Source organism: Synchiropus splendidus, chromosome 3 (assembly GCF_027744825.2).
Source record: "Synchiropus splendidus isolate RoL2022-P1 chromosome 3, RoL_Sspl_1.0, whole genome shotgun sequence".
Taxonomy (NCBI): domain Eukaryota; kingdom Metazoa; phylum Chordata; class Actinopteri; order Syngnathiformes; family Callionymidae; genus Synchiropus; species Synchiropus splendidus.
In genome coordinates, this window is record NC_071336.1 from 31,749,744 (window position 1) to 31,771,364 (window position 21,621).

General features: G+C 48.4%; 1 protein-coding gene across 1 annotated transcript; it reads right to left on the bottom strand.

Moving 5' to 3' along the window:
- Window positions 1–527: 527 nt before the first annotated feature.
- ptchd1 (patched domain containing 1) lies at window positions 528–17,683 on the bottom strand. The gene is made up of 4 exons (XM_053859529.1): window positions 17,172–17,683; window positions 12,714–13,410; window positions 5,558–6,204; window positions 528–3,783 (listed from the first exon to the last, which is right to left on the bottom strand). The coding sequence occupies exons 1-4, from the start codon at window positions 17,562–17,564 to the stop codon at window positions 2,686–2,688; spliced, it is 2,835 nt and encodes a 944-aa protein (XP_053715504.1). The 5' UTR covers window positions 17,565–17,683; the 3' UTR covers window positions 528–2,685.
- Between the last annotated feature and the right edge of the window lie 3,938 nt (window positions 17,684–21,621).

Here is a 21,621-nt window from a genome sequence, read left to right on the forward strand (position 1 = left end):
GCTAAACAAAGGCAAGGTTTGTGTTAGACTTGAACCTGGGGGTGTTGCTCCTTTCAATCTCACAATCGCACAATTTTTTTTCTGTGAAAAGTGCATTACAAAAAGTGTGTCTATCAAGCTAGCTAGCGCACAACACGGTGGAATCAGGCTTTTAGCTAGGAGGGCGTCAGGGCGTCTGCAAAACATGAAACAATGGACGCCCGATTCTCGACCGTAGCTTGGCCACCAGATGCCGCCATATACGAGCGTAATCTCACGCCCAGACGCCCTCCTAGCTAAAAGCCTGGGTGGGATAGCAGCAGACGGAGGCTGCCACTCATAATGACGGCAGTTTAGGCGGCTTCCCAGTTCAGCCACTTCACTCTTCCCCTTCGTCTCAGCCCTTTCAGAACAGTAAGTTCAACTGTCATTTCTGCAGTGGATTTTACATTTAGAATCTAGATGGGAGAAAAGATACAAAGATATTGAAAGGCAGTGGTGGTGAAGTGCGAGGTGTTGTGTGTACGGTAACCGAGGACTCTTTATAGAGTGCAGAAATTCACGTGACGGTTGTTGTGTACTGTGTGTGTGCAGGCCTCTCAGCTGGAGGAGGAGGAGGAGGAGGAGAGCTGTTTCCATCCACACAACTGTGGGCTGCCTGCCTCTCTGCTCGTGATTCACACACTTGGAGAAATATCTTTTGGGCGGAGACTCTTCACGGGAGATGAGACAGTAATGTCTGCACATCTGCACTTTCATTCTGTCTTTATTTGTACAGCAGTGAAGTAAAAATACTGGGTGGGTACAGGTGACTGCAGCGGTTTTTGTGCCACGTGATTTGCCTGGACAGATTGACAGTAGCTGAACACGGTGATCACAGCTGAAGCGAGTGCTGTCCGTCCTCGGCTGTCGCTCCGCGCAGGTTTCTACAGCAACAGAAAAAAAAAATCCTCTCCTTCTGTGACTACCTTTTCTCCGCTTGGTGTGTGTTTTCCTATTCACACTCAGGTCTGGTCCACATGTACACAGGTGCCAAGGCTTTGAATAAAGCGAGAAAGAAAGGCTCGGGACGGTGAGGCGACGCGGTGGATGTCAAACAAGTGCTAGTGACCCGCTCAGACGCCCTCTTTCTACTAGCCCCACTCCAGTCCCACTGCTGCTCATGGTCCCAGTGTGTCAGGAAGGTTGTAGAAGCAACAATAAGTCTGTGACCTCAGCTTAACTTTGGTATCACTAGTTTGCTCTGGTATGTTTGGAAACATTGGGACCACAAGGTCCAACACTCAATCCTGGTTTCCTCTTTACCTCCCACTACTGAGACAGTAGTGAAGGGTTGGTGAAACAGTGTCCTAACGTCAGAGGCCACTAGATGGCGCTCAGGGTTTTGAATGAAGTGAGGCTTCATTGACTTTGTCCATCAAGTCCAAACATTTTACAGCAGACAGCACCATCTGGTGGCCTTGGAAATCATGACACTGTTTCATGAAGCCTCATTGACCCAACACTACCATTTACCAACCACACGCAGGTTGGGCTTGGAGAAGAACAGGGTCCGAGAAATGAGGAGTGTTTCATGTTTTCTAGGCCTCTAACAGCACAGGTGTGAAGCTGAACGGTAACAGTGAATGACATTTTAAAGCTCCCAAATAAGAGTGTGCACCATATTCGGCTAATAACTAGCAGCTATCATGACAAGTTGACCTTGAAGACCCTCCTCCATCTCAGCTTGGACTTGAACTTCTTGACTTTAGACCACAAACAGGAAGGATTCGTCGATAAAACCAAGGTTGTCGCGGCTTCTATAAGCAAGTTTCGACATAGAAAACCTCAAACGTGCCGATTCTGATTCAGATCATGGCAACACAATACTTAACAAGGCTGAAGTGTTTGCTGCTGCTTCACGGCCATATTGTTCTGGCAGCAACAGAAGATGAGAATCCGTGCTCGGATCACTTTTGTTTTCTTCCAAATGATCTTCATAAATTCATGATGAACGAATCAAAGGCATGAACTGCTTTTGTCTTTCCTCAGTTGCCGAGCCAAAAACACAAATAATGATTTTTTGGGAACCGCTGCAGACCTGATGTAAAATTTAATATTCATTCATTAAATCAAAAAATAAATGTGTTTAAAAATGTCCAAAAAATCGTTTGAAACATAAAAGTGAATTTAAAAAAATGCTGACCTAGCAAAAGAAGCAGGAAACAGGGTTCAAGTTGGCTCATGTCTGGAGGGTTGCATTTTTCAAATATGATTAAAAACTTACGAGAACCAAGGTGGAACAAAAGAAAAAATAAGAATTTGGCAAAACAAAAGTCTGATAAACAAAGTAGCTCCTCCTCAGTGACTCCATTAATCTCCACTAAAATATTTCACCTCTGTATATAAAGCAAACGGGTGGCAAAAAAAAATCGATATTAAAATCGGCACTTACTGGGTTCAAGTAGGCAAGTAGTTCTACGTTGAGTCAAGTCAACCAGAAGTTATGATCAGGACGGAAGTGACAAGTGAAAAGGAAGTTCAACTATGGGCATCAAAGTCGGGGACAAGTCTGTTTCTGGTGAATCTCATTCAGGGTCAGAAAAGGGCCAGTGATCCTGCACAGCGCTGCGGTGATGTCATTTCAAGAGACTGGGTACATGTGGACCAGGCCTCCGACTCTGAATCCTCCCCGTGGTAACCGCCAGGCCGCTGCCCGTCCAGCAGTCAGACAGTTGTTATCTGGTCCACCACTCGCGTGCTGTCGTTCATCTCCACACACTCCACCTCCTGTCTGGGTCCCTCCCCACCAGAGTGGTCTCGCGTCTTGGAGGGGGGGAGGAAGGTGAGCAGGGTGGGCAGGAAGGCCAGCGTGTGCAGGGCTGAGCACCCGGCCGTCAGCGTGAGGCATCGGAACAAGGTGTGCGTGAGGTTGGAGCGTACGGAGCCCACAGGCGCCAGAGCGGCGCAGTAGCAGATGAGCGTCTGAAGGGCGGGGACCCCGTGCCTCTCCAGGGCCACCCTCACCCAGCGAGTCCGACTGTCGCCCCGCCCCGAGGCGAAGCCGCAGAGGAGGGGCCCGCTGCAGTCGGCCGAGTGTCCCAGAGCCGAGATCAGACACAAGATGGACACGCAGTCCAGCTCCACGCCCCACAAGGTCATGAAACCCACCACGCCAAACTGGACGGAGAGGAGGGTGAGGCCCAGCCACACGGACACCAGCGGCTCCACCACCGCCAGAGAGGACAGACCCAAGAGGAAGACCACCGCCAGCAGCGAGTGTCGCAGCGGCGAGCTGACGGCGGCGGCATAGCGGTCCAGGTAGACGAAAGAGGGGTTGAAGATGAGGAAGCGGACTCGCGAGGTCAGCGAGAGGCGCCTCAGAGTGTCCAGCAGCACCGACATCTCCTCGCGCTTGTTCTCCGTGGTCTTGGCCACCAGAAAGATGCGGGAGGCCGCCACGTCCGGCTCCTCGCCTTGACCCCGCTCCGCAAATATGATGTCGTCGGCGAAGTGAGCGTACTGCGGCTCGCGCAGGAAGGAGTTCCGCAGCGTGGAGGTGAAGTTCTCCCGCGGTTGGCTGGTGGACTCGTTACGCTCAGCCAAGTAGGTCAAGTAAGCTTCCAGCCAGCTGATTCGCTGGAAGCCCTTGGCGTACTCCAGCAGGTCCCGCTGCACTGTCACATTCCAGTAGGGGGCGCTTTCATAGATGTAGAACCCAATGACAGGCGAGTAGGAGCTGAAGTAGCGGTGCTGGGCACGGGTGTACAACACCGTCGCTGTATCCATGGCAACCAGCGCGCTGGGGTCCGAACCCTGGCTCACCTGTCGACAGAAACATGACCAAAACTGATAGTCAAATATGTGAGAACACACTTGAAATACGGCTCTACCGCGACATATTCTATGGCCTTCATTTATTCGAGTCAGCTGCAAAGTTTGCCGCTTGTTTCCTGCCAAGTGTTTGACAACATAATTCTCTCCGAATATCACACGCTGACATCTCACTGGTGGTGAGTTGTTGCAGGAAGAAAACAAGTCCGGTGATTATGAGGTGGGCCATCTGGACGACATCGCGGGAAGCGAGTGGCGTTGTAATGACACGAGACATTCGTTTCTAATCCAAGTCGCTGTGAGGCAAAAGAGGCTGCAGGTGTTTGGTCGGATCTGGGACACGTGGCACTGAACCAGTTTGAAAACCTCAATCGATTGTGGCAAGAACATAACAGACCCTCAGACTCTGACCAAGAGTTTTGCTCTGTAGCCATTAGCAATGTAGCGCCATCTGGAGACGACGCTCTTTGTCATGTGGAGATAACAACCAAAATGTATTTGTAATCGTGAGATTCATCGTAACGTGATAAAAATGTAAATAAAAACGATGTAATTGTTGAGTGGCAGTTGGCGCATGGAGGGTAGGAGTCTGAAATATAAATCAAAATATGACATTTGGGGCATTATAGAAGAAGACAGAAGTGCTCTTTTCCTGACATTTTGTTTTTTGTTTTCATTTGGCCAAACAACCTCATTGGTCAGTGACTCACCCAGGCAGGGTTAAAGTTGGCTTCTGAAGGGTTTGAACACTTGGCTGTGATAAAGAGAACAGGAGGTATGAAAAGAAAAAAAACGGGAAACTGAAATGTTTTTATCGTGTCAAAAGAGGATTAAAACAATCCTTTTGAATTCTCGTAAAAGATTCTCTATCTGGAATTCTTAGTAATGCTGTCGAACATGTCGTTTTTTTGCACAGATAAAGTACATGTAGGGTGATAATATTGGGGACAGGCTTGAGAGGAGGACAGCGCCCTCTGTCGTCACATCTTGACCCTGATTTTCTTCATTGACTGTGAGAGACATTGGTACCTTTATCGCCCCCTTGTGGGACACCTTGCGAAGCGCATGCCAGGAGACGGTCTGGGAGAGTTACTTGGGTCCTGTTTGGTGGTGGAGACACCCTGACATGGGTAGCTACTCCAGACCAAGCGCTCGGTGGAGAGGAGGGAGCTTTGCGCTCCACACAGTATCACTTCAACGGAACAGGCTTTTTAACAAATACCTGCAGTACAGTAGGACCAAATAAGAGGAACTGAAACAATGGCTGCCCACTATGTGCTAAGAAAAATTGGATTTTACAGCAGTTTGAAAGGATCTTCAACATGTGAGACAAACAATTGTTAACTGTCTGATAATATATAAAAAAAAACGATTAGTTTAAAGTTCTAGTTGCTGATATCTTGAGTATATCTGTATTTTTTTTATGACTACGAACTGGTGTATTTTTGGTTGTCATTGGTTCAGCTTTGCTATGGATCTCTTTCTGCTTGTTTGTGGATTTTTTTGGTGTATACAAGTCATTGTATCTATGTGTATTGTATATTGAAATATCTGCGGTAACAGATGGTAATACATTTTTCTTTCCTTTTCTATTATCATTGTTGTTCTTATTCATTTTGTTATTGTTCTTTGTTTTATTTTAGGGGAAAAAATGTCAACAATATTTCCATTTGTATATTGCTGTTGTATTATTAGATGTCGGGGAAAAAAAAGCAAGAAAGTTATTGGCGCTTTGTAGATGCATTTAGAGCCATTGATGTCTCACCTGCAGAAATCCCATCAGGCCAAAGGAGATGTAAACCAGATAGAGCAGAACCACGAAGGGTTTGACGTAAGTGTTGGTGATCCAGTCTCCATAGCAACGCCTCACACATCCCAGCAGAAGGTGAGAGTCCTGCGGATGAGGGTCGGCGCTGGCCGCCGAGTGCGGGTGCGTGGAGTTGGTGTGGGGGGGCTGCAGCGGGTGCGAGTGCGTCAGCGTCTGCGCGTGACTGTGGCCCTGCGAGGCCGAGGCCTGGCCCTCCTCCTGGTAGCGCGTGTGCATCAGGCACCTGTACCAGGCCGGCTTGGAGTCCAGGCGCTCGGGTTTGGGAACGCGCCTGCAGAAGCAGCCGTGCCTGTAGCCGGTCTCCAGGTAGCCGGTGAAGACCAGGCAGGAGCTGTAGAAGGAGAGCATGTAGACGTAGCCCACGGCGACGGCCAGAGCCGCCGTCCGGCAGAAGAGCCGCACGGCCTCCATGTTGGTCAGCGGGGAGGCGGCCAGGCCCAGGGTCATCAGGTGCAGCAAGGTGGAGCCGGAGAAGCGCAGCATCACGTCTTCGAAGACGCCGGCCACGCGCTCCTTCACGTGCTGGTCCTCCCGGGTCCGTCGCCATGACGACAGCATCTCGAAGGAACCGAAAAGCCCGTGACCTGATCGGAGACAAAGAGCAGTGAGATGTGGGATCCAGTGTGACTCACGGAAGAACCTCCCTCCAGACAGCAGGAGAAATCGCCCAAAACTCCCTCATGTATCTTGGTTCTATTCATGAGGACCCATGGCGGGGGGTCACTGGAGCTCAGTGAGGACCTGTTTCATCTGGACGTTGTTTTATTCATGAGGCTACAAAACAGCTCTCTTTTCCCGCGGTGCCCTGACAGCTTTTGAGGTGCTTCCACGCTCAGGTATTCAGGGCATGTCCGGCGGAGTCACCGCATGCTCCAGAGATCGCACCTGGAACGTCCCCGGAGAGCTGGAGGACTCTGGCGGAGAGATGATGGAGCAGAAGTTCTGAGTGGAAGGGCTGATTTATTGATGCGCAGGAACGTTCTCCCATCATATGCATGTATGTATGTATGGATATATGCAGCAGATGGTGCTTAATGGCTCGGTTGCCATGGTACCAGTGCGTCACCGCTGACACCAGTGTGCCCCCCCCCCCCGTCCCACCAACACTGCAGGACCACTTAACACCTCAGAAGAAGCACAGTGAAGCAACACTTGAGCCTGCGGAGCTGGTGAGAGTCGGCGAGAGAGCAGGCGGAGAGAGAGGGGTGTTGAAGAGAGAAGACGCCCACAGAAGAAGACACTGGCCGGGGGAGAGAGAGCTGGAGAGAAGCACCTGCTCTGATCTTCCACGTGGAGTGGGCTGCTGTTGTGTCATGTGATGAAGATGATGATGGAGGTGACAACAATATGAAGATGAGGATGAGGAAGATCACAAGGACAGTAAAATAAAGCAATGGTAAAGATGAGGATGATGATGATGTTGGTGAGGATGATGTAATGATGATGATGATGAAGATGATGAGGAAGAGGATGATGATGGTGATGATGATGGTGATGATGATGGTGATGATGATGACCATGAAATTGAGGAAGAGGATGATGATGAAGATGAGAAAGATGATGATGGTGATGAAGAGGATGATGATGAAGATGAGAAAGATGATGAGGATGATGATGATGATGGTGATGAAGATGAGGAAGAGGATGATGATGAAGATGAGAAAGAGGATGATGATGATGAGGAAGATGAAAATGATGATGATGATGATGATGAGGAAGATGAAGATGATGGTGATGAGGAAGAGGATGAGGATGATTATGGTGATGATGATGAGGAAGATGAGGATGATGATGGTGATGAAGTTGATGGTGATGATGAAGATGATGATGATGATGAAGAGGATGATGAAGAGGATGATGATGATGAGGATGAAGAGGATGATGATGATGATGAGGATGATGAAGATGAGGAAGATGATGAAGATGAGAAAGAGGATGAAGAGGATGATGAGGATGATGAGGAAGATGAAAATGATGATGATGATGATGAGGAAGATGAAGATGATGGTGATGATGATGATGAGGAAGAGGATGATTATGGTGATGATGATGAGGAAGATGATGAAGATGAGAAAGAGCATGAAGAGGATGATGATGATGAAGAGGATGATGATGGTGATGATGATGATGATGAGGCTGGTGATGAAGATGATGAGGATGATGAAGATGATGAGGATGATGAAGATGATGAAGATGATGAAGATGATGAAGATGATGATGTGATGAAGATGAGGAAGATGATGAAGATGAGAAAGAGGATGAAGAGGATGATGAGGAAGATGAAAATGATGATGATGATGATGATGAGGAAGAGGATGATTATGGTGATGATGATGAGGAAGATGATGAAGATGAGAAAGAGCATGAAGAGGATGATGATGATGAAGAGGATGATGAGGAAGATGAAAATGATGATGATGATGATGAGGAAGATGATGGTGATGATGATGATGAGGAAGATGAAGATGATGAGTATGATGATGACCATGAGGAAGAGGAAGATGATGATGATGAAGAGGATGATGATGGTGATGATGATGATGATGAGGATGGTGATGAAGATGATGAGGATGATGAAGATGATGAGGATGATGAAGATGATGAAGATGATGAGGATGATGAAGATGATGAGGATGATGAAGATGATGAGGATGATGATGACCATGAGGAAGAGGAAGATGATGATGATGATGATGATGGTGGTGATGATGAGGATGATGATGGAGATGAACAGAGCTAAAGATGAAGATGTGTCAGCATCTTAAGCCTCTGGGCGCAGTGGTGAGTCTTCCACACTGTCCCAGCGTGTCGGGGCGAGAGGCAAGGCTGAGCCTGGGCAGGTCAGCGATCCAACACTCTCACCCACCAACAGACATGTTGCACTGTTGAACTGCTCTGACCGTCCCAACTCTGCAGACACCGCTTGTTTAGGAGGGTGGGCAGATGCTGCAGCGCCTCCCACTGCTGCACCGCGTCGCTCAGGACATGGCACTGCGAGCGCCGTCAGCAGCAGCAGCAGAGGAGGAGCGTGTGCTGAGGAGTTCCGTGGGCAGCAGTGCCTCTCCTCACACCTCCTCCTCCTCCCTCTGTCCTGCACCTGCCCACCAACGCTCCCAAAGCCAGCTTCCTGTCTGTCTGCCTCTCTCTCCTCCGCCGCTGCACGTGAACTTCATCTACTGAGCCGCGGCTGCACTGCTCTGTCATGCCGGCGTATTCCCCTGCCATCCTGCGCAGAGCTATTCTCAGCTGCAGACCCTCCTCAATAATACAGTGTCATTACTGGAGGACCACGCGCCTGCGTGTGTGTGTGTGTGTGTGTGTGTGTGTGTGTGGTCCTTGGATAGCCGTACTTGTGGGGACCAATCCCTGAAACACACTTACTTGTGAGGACCTTATGGTTTCAATGTCCCCACAACACCATATAAAAGTCAGACTCTTTGTACATTGTATATATATATATATACATGTATATATTGAAATATCCGTTTTGACCAAGGTAAGATATGGCGGTCCTTTTTTCTTTCCTTTTCTATTATCATTGTTGTTCTTGTGTTATTGTTTTTTGCTTTATTTTAGGGGAGAAAAATGTAAAATAAATTGTTACACAGAGGGCACTCATTTGAGGGTTAAAACTTTGTAATAACTGGGTTATTACACTTGGGTTTCAGTTGGGTTCAGAGTCCTGGTTAAGTTAAAGCATGTGTTCTGGATGGTTAGGTTTCGCGTGAGAGGCTGGGGAAAGGGCTATGGCAATGAGAGGTCCTCACAAGTTCAAATCAGGAAATACAAATCTGAACTTAGTTGAGGCAAAGACTCTGCTTTCTTCTCTGTAACTGACTCAAAGTTCATAGTGGTCATAGAGCAGGTCCTCGCAGGTGTCACACAGTTTTCAATGATCCTGGCGCTATTTGAAATACCATAGTAATACACGTCAATTCATGTTTCACAGCTCTTCAAACTGAACAGTTCTTCTCTCTTATTTTCATTTTGAATTGCCAAAATCCTTTTCCTATTGAGCGTTTTTGTCGACATTTCACCTCATTCACGACACTATTTTCCGTGGTCAGCCTTTCTCCGTCAGGCTAACTGCGGCCCGGGGGCCAAATGCGGCCCTCTGACTGTATTTATGTGGCCCTCCTGGAGTTTTTAAATTATTTTACTAGTATTTCTTGTCCCGTAAAATACACCAGAATTTAAACTAGATTTTGAAATGTATGAGAATCTTTAAATGGAATGTGCTTTAAATGAAATAAAACACAACAAACCAACATTTTCTGTGCATTTTCAAAGTGTAGTTTCATCATCACACGTGATGTCATCACTTAATTTTTATTTTTCATTTGATTTACCCTCCTATCTTTGGGTTTGACGGCCCCTCTCTCAATGGTCTCATATTATTATGGACATTTAATGTCCCACCTCTGCTGTTAGCTGTTTGTTTCTGCAGGTTTTTGTTTTTTTTTTTTTTTCAATTTACATTTTTTTTATTCAACTTTGGAACTTTTTCCTCCGATATGGTTTGTAAGTGCAGACAAAAACTGCGAACACCTCACCTGGCCATGTCCCCCCCGCCGCCCCTGACATCACCTGAGCACCAGCTGTGAGCTAAAGATGTGGGTCCTACCATCCTCAAGGTGACAAGAGCATCAGGTCGGCTGGAGACGATGAAGCACAGACGTGACGGTTAAAAAAAAAAAAAGTGTCAAAATATTGAGCGGAATTTGTCAAAGTTTGATCTACCATTTGTCACTTCACACGGAGCGGAACGTTTCCAAAGTGGGAGGAAACGTGTGCTGCCACACTCCCCCTCAGAGCAGTCAAGTCCGCTCTCCTCCGCCTGCCAATCATCCGTCGGCTCTGAAGCGACAGTCTGGCGGAGGCTGCCGACTGCAGCAGCCGTCACAGGTGCCGGGGAGGCAGCTGCAGCCGCCGCACCACTTCAGATGAGATTTCCTCCCATGATAAGCACTCCGCAGATAATGCAAAAAAATGAATTTGAGAAAACCTGATGGAGAGATGAAGTGTGGGACGGAGCGAAGAAATTCAATCAGAGGTTGAACTGCTCGCGCTACAGTCGCAGGTGTGGAGCAGAGTCGGAGGCTTCAGAGAAACGTGTGAGGCTGCACATGAGGAGGCGAGGAGCGCATCGGGACTCAGCTCCTTCTGGAGGAGTCTCCCGGGACCGTGATGTTCGCTGACCACACGGTGATCTGCGGCTCATGTTCCCAGGGCAGCTCCCTACCGCCCCCTGCAGCCTGCCTCACGCTCCTCCCTCCCTTTATGTTTAGAACCCACCAGCTACTAGAAACCTTTCTTTGCTTGACTCCAGCAACCTCCAGGGTCTTGAGCGGAAAACCCTCTGCAGCCAACCAGACTGGAGGGCGGCGTCCACCCCGTCCCCTCGCACTTTCCTTCCACACTCATGTCGCCATGGATATTCCCCGAACACAGAGGTTCAACTTCCTGCCTGAGCAACAGCCGTTCTCAGAAATGTCACAGTGACTTCCTCTCTGCTTTTACTTTCTACGCTCCCTTCCTGTTTTCCCCATGACGACCATTGTCCAGGAGGGAATCTAACCCTCACACCTGTTGCCAGTCTCTGTTGATCACCGGCTGTTGGACGCCAGTAACATGGCCTGAAGATTCCTGAAGATTTGCTCTTCTGTTTAAAGCCACATGCTTGTATGGAGTTTGTTGTGTTCGTGAGCAGGATGGTTTGCACATTTTTAGCTTGGGGTGGTGTCTCCTTGCATTTGTGTGTGGACCTTCATGTGTTTCAGACTATGACTCAGGCTCCCTGCTTCTCCCTGGGTCGCTCGATATATCCCCATCACCTTAGTCATGAGGGCTTCACGTCATCCATCATTTCAGGGATGCTCTTTGACGACCGAACGGTCCAGCGAGACGTTCGATAAGGTCTTTTCTGACCGCGTCTCTCTGCCCATCAGTTTCTGTCAGAACCCTTTCTTCACTCATGATTGACTTCAACACCTGGACATGAAGTTTCAGGGTGAACTCTGTTTCACTCCGACAGCCAGAGGAGCGTGAATCATGAGCTTGCCTTGTGAAATATGGGCTCAATAGAAAGTGGCGGTGACATGCAGAGTACCGTGTAGAGCGGGGGGGCGGGAAGGAGTCTGGCTCTCACTGTCAGAACGAACCACAGCTACTCTGACTTGTTACCAATTTAACCATCCTGTGAGGACACCTGAACAAAGGAAGTAGCATGTGAGGTGCCATCACCTTCAACAGCCAGCTCAGTCACAGTGACTTCCCATGACGCTCTGCAGCCCATTCAACCATTCACAGTCGTTGCTCACTAAATGATGGAATTTTGCGAGGAACCAAGATTGCGACTTATCACATCAGACCAATGAACTTGCAGGCCTTTTACTGACATTAAAGTGCTAAAACACGATGTTTTCGTGCATGTGTTTTCCTACTTCTTCTTCTTCCCATTTCTATTCTGTCCCAACTGACTGGCTGTGGAGGCGGAGCCATGTTGCAGCGATCGCAGTCCATTCAACCAATCACAGAGGTCGATTGCTGCAGCATGGCTCCGCCTCATGGGGACTGTTTAGGTCACCGTAACCGAGTTTCATATTGAGAATGCTGCTCTACTCTACGTCACATCGACGATGCTAGTATTGGCTGGATGTGCAGTACTGTAATCATCTATCTATCTATCTATCTGTCCGTCCGTCCATCCGTCCGTCTGTCTATATATATATATATATATATACATATATATATATATATATATATATATATATATATATATATATATATATATATATACATATATATATATATATATATATATATATATATATATATATATATATATATATATACAACTTACAACTTCTGGTCAGATTGGACGTCAGTCGAATGCCATTCAAAATAGCCGACTCAAGGGTTATATGCACTACTGTAGCTGCTATGTGCTGCGGTGCCAGACAAAAAAAAAAAAAGGCATCTGCTGGCTGTGGTCCTAAGTACGTGTGGATGTAAGTCGAGCAGGTCCTAAGTCGGATGTTACTTGTTTTTATATATATATGTATAGAGCAGCTTCCCTGCTGTGGGGACTTACCAAGCATGACGAAAGGGATGCCCAGGTAAGTGGAGTTGTAGGTGGTGCCGGTTAAGTTGAGGATCCCAGCCGCCGTGAGGCCGGACAGAGTGACGGACAGCAAGGCCAGCAGCCCGAGCCACGGCTTGGAGCGGACGCAGTCTCTCATGGAGCAGCAGAGGACAGCCAGCACGCCGCAGACGCCCAAGCTGGCCAACAGAGGGCGTCGAGCCAGCACCGAGGAGAACTGGAAGTCTGTCCGCAGGGACGAAGACGTGGACGGGTACAGCGTGAGCTTCGGGTGCAGATCTGCAAAGCGTTGCAGTTCAGAGCAGAAGGCCCGCTCCCAGTGGGCCGCCACTCGGTCCATCAGGCCGCCGCGCGCCTGGAGGTAGTAGGTGAGCTGCAGCGCCCGGGCAGAGCGAACGCCCTCCACCCTGGCCCCGCCCTCAGGGCCGGCCCAGCCCTGCACCCCGCCCAGCTGGTGCCCGATATAGGCCTGCCGACCGTCGGCCAGGGGCGTGATGGGGTAGCGCAGGACCGGGACGGAGCGGTTGGCCGTGCGGGCGGCCTGGATCTCCTCCATGGCGCGGATGATGTCGTCGACGATACAGACGTTCTTGTCGTCGGGGAGACAGAGGTAGGAGAAGGAGTAGTTGAAGCTGTTGAGTCCAGTTTGGGGCACCGTCACCTGCATCTGGTAGAGCCGCCTGTGCAGCTGCAAGGACGACAAGACAGGGATTAGTCTTCCGCTGGGACGGTTTTGGTGCTGACGTCAGCGCAGCCGGGACAGAACCAGGTCCATTAAAAGCTCGGGTCGTGCAGGGAGGCAGCTCCTCTCCTCCTGAAGACAAAGCACCATGTGGGAGCACAGCACTTCCTGACGGAGCGACAACAATAATCGCCAAATCCTCGGTTTCTCCGGCGAGAAGACGGCGCCGGTGCCAACATCCAGGGAGCCGGTTACTAAGCAACAAGTCTGATGCCAGTCTCTGGCACCGCGTCACGCTGGCAGACCTCAGTTCTGCCTCCGCTCGCTGCACCGAGCAGAGAAACGCCTGCCACCAACTTTGTGAATGGAATGACTTGTGTGCTTCAGTCTCATGACGCTGACGTCTTGTTGGTCGAGCTCTGCAGCAAGTCATCCATCGACCACCGGCCAGTGTGTGTGAGTGCGCCTGGTTTAGCTGTACTTGTGAGGCCTTTTTGCTCTGCTTTTGCCGACCTCACAAGTTTAAGCCTCAATTTCAGGATGAACACTTCAAAACAACTGGTGTTTAACAGTGTTTACGTTGGCTTCAGAGTCCTGGTGAAGGGTGAGAGGCTGGGGAAAGTCAGTGTCCCCACCAAGATAGTGGAACAAGTGCGTGTCTCCGCCTCTTTCTCCGGAGCAGCAACGGAAGAGAATCGACAGCAGACTTAAGAGGAGTGGGGGAGTAGACGGGGGAAGAAGCCTGCCCTTCCTGTCAGGTCACGTCGGCAGGTTGCCACGCCAACCACGCCACATGTCAAGTGGGGCGCTTCTTTCTGGACCCTCTCCCAGTGTGTTGCCCAGCATCCGGTGCTTCCTGGATTCTGAGAAGATGCTGACTTTTGAAGACAGCACTTCCTGAGGCCACCCATGGGCCACTCCTCCCTGACCTCCTCAGAGTGCTGTAAATTCATTCTCTGTGCAACACCAGTGGTCCCTGACAAGGGTCCCATACCTGACACGCCTTCAACACAAAAGAGTCAAACTCAGGCCCAGGGGCCAAATCTGGGCCTCCAAGTGATCTTGAAATACAGATTAAAAAAAAGTTCAAAAATGCCACTGAAAACTAGATCAGCAACTAAGCATGTTGACTTCACTAGTGTCCAGTTATGAGTGAGTGGCCATTTATGTGTGCGGAAGTCGTGTGTTGGAATTAGCATTCAATAACTAAAATGGACTCAGATGGCAGATTGCCTTTATGCTACTCTTATTTCAAGCAAAGAAAGCTATTCACAAACTATTCACTGAATATTTGTTCAGTTTGACCTGCTGATCATGTTTGACCCCTCTGGTCTCGAGCAGATACGGGCAGCCCGGGGCCACATGCGGCCCTTCGCCTGGCCCTCAATAAGTCACAGCCTCACTACAGAATGACGCTGTACTTTTTTATGGTCCATGACTCTTTGAATTCTCAATAAAAAATCTTATTTTTTGGCCATTTGGTGTCTGAATTGAATGATAGCCAAATTTAAATAAGAAATGCTAATTTTAACAGTATTTCAGGGGCCATCAAAATAAATTCATACAATATTTTTTGTATTTTTTTTTTTCAACCTGGAAGCTACTACTTTGTGAGCATTCATCCTGAATTGTAAGGCAATAGCTACAGTAGAAGTCCATTTACTGTAGCTACATTTTCCCCCCCATTGGCACAAGAAGAGTTTGACACGTGATACGAAAGACTGAAGTAAAGAGGAGAGGGAGGCTGCAGGCAGACGTGTGTTTATACTGTGTGGACTGGACAGGAAGGTACCTCGCTACTGGCCTAGCACTTACGACGGTTCGCCTCCTGGAAACTCAAGACACCACCCGGATCATCTGTCCCATAGTAAAGTCTTAGACCAGTAGAGCAGGCTAATCTGAGACTCTGGTCCCTGGTCCATCACCAAAGCTACACTGTTACATGGCCACAGCCGTGAATAGACATGACAGGCGGCTCTCCAGGGCGAGCAGGGTCTCTCAGACCATTTGCCTCATAGATCTCAGGCTGACGTCGGTTATTTCAAATTGAGCCGCGTCGTCCAACTAACTGCCCATCAATCAGAGAGAATGAGAGGAAAGAACCGCTTTGTTTGTGCTCTGGCCTGCGGATATTGACCTCCGCGCCGCTCTGGAGCAAGACATCGACTTGTTTTTCAATCGGCAGATGGAGAGGAGGCTCATTTTCTGACATTCAGCAAAGCAATGGCAAATCCAGGGAAACGCGTGAATGTTAAAGAAAAGTTAGCAAGAAAGATCCGAAGAGGAAGCAGGGGTTGATTCACTTCTACACCCTGATACGGTTTGTTTTCAGTGAAATAGGCAATATGAAAACATGTTTTTAGAACAGGCCCCTCGAACCCCTGACCTAAACTGTTTTGTATTTACAGGGAAAAAAGCGTTCGCATCACTGGTTGAAGGTTCACGCACAGCAGCAGCAGCAGATCACTGAGGATCCCACCTCATGCTGGTCTGAGTGGTTCTGCTCTGAGTCCCTCCTGGACCCTAACTGTTGAGAGGGTTCGCATATCCAAAGAGAAAACTCAACTGACTCACTTGGACTTAAAATCTTGTTCTTCTAGTTGTTAACCAAAGCCTGTGGCTACATGAGCATAAATGGAGAGCAGTGTCTGCTCATCCTCCTCTCACTCATGATGAAGACTCTGAGATCTTGAGACAGCACCTCACGTCCACTGTTCTCCGTCAACACAAAACTGTTTGGGCTATTTAGCACATGTCTGTGGAGGTTAGAGTTTGTCCCTTCAGTCATCCCTTCTTTGGGACTTTTTTCAGTTCGGAAACAGCTCAGGAATCATCCCGACTCGATGCCCTGAAGCTGCCTCAACAAGTGTCCTTTGATGTGAAGGAAGTGAGGTTCTAATTTTGAGCCTCGACCCGATGACTGACCTTCAAAGGCAAGTCCAGAACTCTCGCTGAGAAAAGACATTCGTAACCTGGGGGTCACAAATTAAAGCTGAAATAAGTCTATCGACTGATGGGGGGGGACACATTAAAACAATCTCCAGTTTAATAGAAAATCTTCTCATATACATTATGCATAAAGAGAATCTTAAACTCTCACAGCGAAAGTGTGATTTTTTTTGTTGTTGTCATTTTTCCTCTGGTACTTACTCATTTTTACAGTAGTTTTAAGGCTTCATTTTATTAACTTATTTTCCTTTTGTTGTAGTCATACTATATAATAAGTGCCCTGAGACAATGTAATTACAGGTATTTTCAACCCATATCATAGGTTTCACCTGAAATGACAGCTTTTTTTAAATTTTATCAGTAAAATTAAAGACCATGTTTTACATTGGAATTGTGATTGATAACTAAAATAAGCTCTTTGGCACTGCAGGTTCCAGTAGAGTTCCGGAACTCGCTTGCACAACACGCACAGTAAATCAAGATACTGTGAAGCCTTCAAAAGATTTGTGGATCCAGACGGTAATTTGTAAAAATGTGACATTTCATCACAAAGCACTTCTCAAGCCAAGTACAGATGGAATGAGAAGTGCACACCTGATGATTTTAAAGCTTTTAGACATTTATAAAGTCCATCTCGGGGTCACAACTGAACCAGACCGACGTGAATTCACGCACGTTCCGGTTCCAACACCTGAGAAACCACCTCATTTTCATCCCTCACCAATTTGTCATGGTTGATTCCTGAATCTGACTTTCCACGAAGGCATTTTTAGTCATTTTCTGAGGCGAATCCAACTTTCTTTTGAACTGGCCAGTACCTTCAGGACGGTGTCCAGGTAGCCCGGGTCCAGCACGCTGCCCTTCCGCGCCGCGATGATGACGCGCCCGTATCGACCCGGCGTCTGCAGGTCGGAGTACAGCGCGTGTTTGGAGCGGTTGATGGGGAACAAGCTGTCCACCAGGTTCCCCTCGATCTTGGCCAGGCTGTGCTTGGGCGCCAGCAGACCCTCCACGTCCTGCTCCACCTGGTAGCGGCTGAAGCTGGCGCCCAGCAGGATGGAGAGCAGCACCGGCGCCGAGGCGAAGAAGACCGGGTGACCCGCCACGAAGCGGCCCAGGCGCTGGAAGCCGCTCCGCAGTCCCGCCTGCAACACCTGGCGCAGCATCCTCGCGCGCGGCCGTGGCTCCAGCCTCTCCCACCGGCCGAGCATCGGGGGGCTTCCTCTCCCCGCCCAGGGCGTCTTCTCATCCGCAGAGACCGGAGCACTGTTGCGCCGAGGCAAGGGAGGAGAAGAGTCGCGGCGAATCAGGGGGAGCGCGGCTGCAGCTGCCGCCTCCCCGTCATCTCTCACAGGAGCCTGCGGCAGACGGATGTGGCGCTGGATCCCGCCGCCTCAGCCGCGGCAGCAGCACCGTCGCTCTCACGCCGCCGAGGAGGGAGGCGCGTCTCCCTCTCTCTCCGAGCCTCCACCGCCCCTCCTTGGCCAGTTTCCTCAGTGCAGAGGAAGCACAGCTCCAGCCCAGGACCCACCTCCACATTCACCACCACCATAAAAAGCTTCTGTCTGGGAGAGCATCCTTGGTCTTATGAACAAAACTTCACACTGAGCCCCACGTCACCACCGCGCCCATGTGACCAGCGAGGTTCTATGAAGAGGAGGATTCTTGGTGTGACAAAAGTAAGGGACGGGGGCCAACTGTGGCCATATGTTTTGGACACGCTCCAGTCTACAGTTGTTGTTTTTTAATGCATCTTCCAAACTCTGACCACAACTGTCAAAGCAAATATTGACCTCAGGTGAAGATTTAGCACTAACAAAAGACAAAAAACACGTTCATTTTCTGTGCTTTTGGCCTGGAGTGCTCCACTACAGAGGTGGAGAGCTGCTGCCCCACACATGCTCACCGGTTCTGTTCTGTTCTCTGAGCACTTCTGCAGAAAATTCCAAGATATCTGGAGGCCTTTTGTTTTGTACTTTGAGAAGCTAAAGTCCCTTTGAACTTCATCATGTGACTATTCTGTCACATTCCTCAAGATATGTTCACGTTTTTCTAATGTCAGGAACCTGACCTCCAGCTTTGTTGAACCAGTCACTTGTGAATCTCCAAACTGTTTGTGATGTGAGGTGTCTAAAGCCGAAGTAGTATCTATAAAACAGTTACGTTCAAGCCCCTTTTCATGAAATAATATCACTCTAAAGCTTGTTTATTTGTTTATCTCCTTTAGTTTTTGGCTTTACAGCCCATCACATCAGTCACTGGATATTCATGTGGCCCCTAAGGAGGCTAGACGGAGATGGTTTGGACATGTACAGAGGAGAGAGAGAGCGCCAGTCCATTGGTAGATGAAGATGTTGAGGTTGGAACTGCCAGGCAGAAGGTGGAGAGGAAGGCCAAAGAGGAGATTGATGGAGGTGGTGAAGGAGGACATGAGGTTTGTAGGTTTGAGAGAAGAGGAAGCAGAGGACAGGGGGAGACGGAGGAAGATGATCCGCTGTGGCCACCCCTGAAGGGAGAAGCTGAAAGAGGAGGAAGAAGAAGAAGAAGACAAACAACAAGAAAAAGAAGGAGAAGAAGAAAAGGAAGATGAAGAAGGAGAAGAAGAAGGAGGAGAAGGAGAAGCATTTTGGGACTGTCAAGCAGAAGGTGGAGAGGAAGGACAAAGAGGAGATTGATGGAGGTGGTGAAGGAGGACATGAGGTTTGTAGGTTTGAGAGAAGAGGAAGCAGAGGACAGGGAGAGATGGAGGAAGATGATCCACTGTGGAGGGAGAAGCCGGAAGAGGAAGAAGAAGTTTATTTTACCAGTAAAATGAAATTCCCATTTAGCATTTGAAATGTCATTGATAACTAATATGAGCTCTTTGAGACTGCGGGTGGCAGTAGAGTTCCGGAACTGACTCGCACAACACGCTCAAAAAAAAAAAAAAAAAAAACGATTTAAAAAAAAACATATGTAGTGAAATCCGTGCCTCCATGTGTGACAGGCACAAAGTCACATGACCTCCTTGGTGGAGGTAAACAGATACCGGTGGAATGGGAGGTGGATCCTTAAAACCTAGAGGAGGATTTTAAAGTGTCTTGACACACTGAAATGTCAACACAACATGGCACCTCAGCAAACAAAAAAAGTGTGAACTCTTGCACTGGACAGGCTGTGACTCAGGTTGTGTTTTCACAGACCTGGCAACCCTGCTCCACGCCAGCCGCGCCAGGACTCGGGAGCCAGGTCCAGCTCTTCTGTTTGGACGGCAGCGCGACGAAAGCGGAACACGTCAGGAGAACACAGCGCTGCGGCCTTGCAGACACAAACAGGCGCTTTCTTAAGAGAATGATGCTTCCACCGCGTCGCTGACGCTTCCCATCCCCCACCACCAAAAAGCCGTAAAGTCAGCAGTGTGAACGACTCACCCTGGTTCACGCACCTGCTGCCTCTCAATCTGCTTCTGGTCCTGAGGTGTGGGACACAAGCGGAGAGAAGTGGAGGTTGAAACAGGAGCAGTTCGCTTTGTTTCCATGATGGAGGCCGGCAAAGACTGGATCGTCTGTTGGGATCGTAAATCAAGGAGGAGCTGGGTTCCATCCTGGTGGTTTAGAGCCCAGAGTGGGGGAGCAGTGTGAATGCTGGAGTGAAAGTTGGTTCAGTGTTACGTACGTCTGGTTGTTAAATAGTCAGTCTTCAGAAGCAGTTGGCCGTGGACTCGGCATTTGACAGAACACTCACCTGATAAAGCCGACAATAGCATGACAAACATCGGTCCACTCCACCATACTCCTCTTCCAAAACACTCCACATTCATACGCCGTTACTGTTCACAAAGTCGGTCACGACAGTCGCAGAAATGACTGGCTCACACCTCGAGATTCTCGCTCCATATGATGGAGCCCCTGGTTTTGGAATTCACATAATGTAGCGCAAACAATTCCTAGAAAAACTGCGGCAGATTTTCAAAAAACCAATGAAAGTAAACTGAAAAAAGTTATTTGCTTTTCTGCTACAAAACATCGCAACAATGTTGCAACCACAAATCTCTAAGGTCAGAGAAGTGGGGCCACAAGGGCCACAAGGTTGTCATGATATTTATGTCCTTCAGAGGCCACCGTAGTTGGAGAACCGCACCAATTGGTGCTGTTCACTACAAAACACTGGCGCGTGAGTAACTTGCCCGTCATACAGGACGCGTATTTAAGGAGCATATTTCAGAACGTAAACTGCATGACGCATAGCTGTTTCTTTAATATACAAAAACAATGTTTGTAGCTCGAGTTGTTTCACGACAAAAATGACCCTGAACAAAGCAGTAGCTGTGAGTAGTTGTGGAGTAGTGCAGGAAGTTGGCAGTTCGAGGCTCAAGCCTTTACTACACACAGCAACGATGGATCATATTTTTTTACTGACTGGTTACTACTTTCTTGACGACATGATGCACGCGCCATGTTTATAGATTGTTCCAGTCCAGTTTGTAAACCAACAAAATTTCACTTTATCAGGTTGATATGTTTCATATATTCAGGAAACGTTGTGCAACATGACTGGCTCCCTTCACTTCGGTTAACTTTACGAATGCACCGATACCATTTTTTTTAACCAATAGAGTACTTGCATTTGAGTATTCACCAATACCAAGTACCTTAAAGTTACTTAGATTTATTTTTTTAATTTTATGTTATTTGAACTACATTCCACAGTATGTTTCTCTTGTGACAGTTGTAGTACAGATACGCCGTTAAACTATGTGGTTTGAGTGTCCACAATACTGATACGAACTAGTCCAACTACACAAATCCTTCCGTACAACAGGCATCAAGAACAAAGCAGGTAAAACACTTACTGGAGGAAGCTATTTTTCCAGTGCAAGAATTGTGACTGTGGCATGACTTAAGTTTTATCCATGAATCCAAATGTAGTTTAACATCCCCTCAAAGAGTCGAGGCGCGTGGTCACCCTGCTCTAGTGGACCAGTGTGTTACTCTCTGTGTTAGAAAAACACTCCTCTGCATTTTGTAGCCTTTTCTGAGAGACGTTTTTGGTGAGTAAAATTAATTTTTTAGGGTGCAGCCCTCCAAAAAGGTTCCCCCTCTCAACCTGAAGAACGGTTCCTAAACAGCGAACACGAGCGCAGTGAAGTGTTTGCCAGAAGAAAACTTGTGCGTTACGCTCTAATCCATGATTCTATTAAGCCCCAATTAGCCTTTAAAGCTCATTTCCAGTGCGGTGAGGGAACAGAAGGGAGGAAACGGAGTTTCCTCAGGGAGGAAGGAAGGGCAG

Coding starts and splice junctions, on each gene's coding strand:
- ptchd1 (XM_053859529.1), bottom strand. CDS start 17,564: ATGCTCGGCCGGTGGGAGAGGCTGGAGCCACGGCCGCGCGCGAGGATG. Junction 6,205..12,713: donor CATCCCTTTCGTCATGCTTG/GTAAGTCCCCAC, acceptor GTCTCCGATCAG/GTCACGGGCTTTTCGGTTCC. Junction 3,784..5,557: donor GCCTGATGGGATTTCTGCAG/GTGAGACATCAA, acceptor TTCTGTCGACAG/GTGAGCCAGGGTTCGGACCC.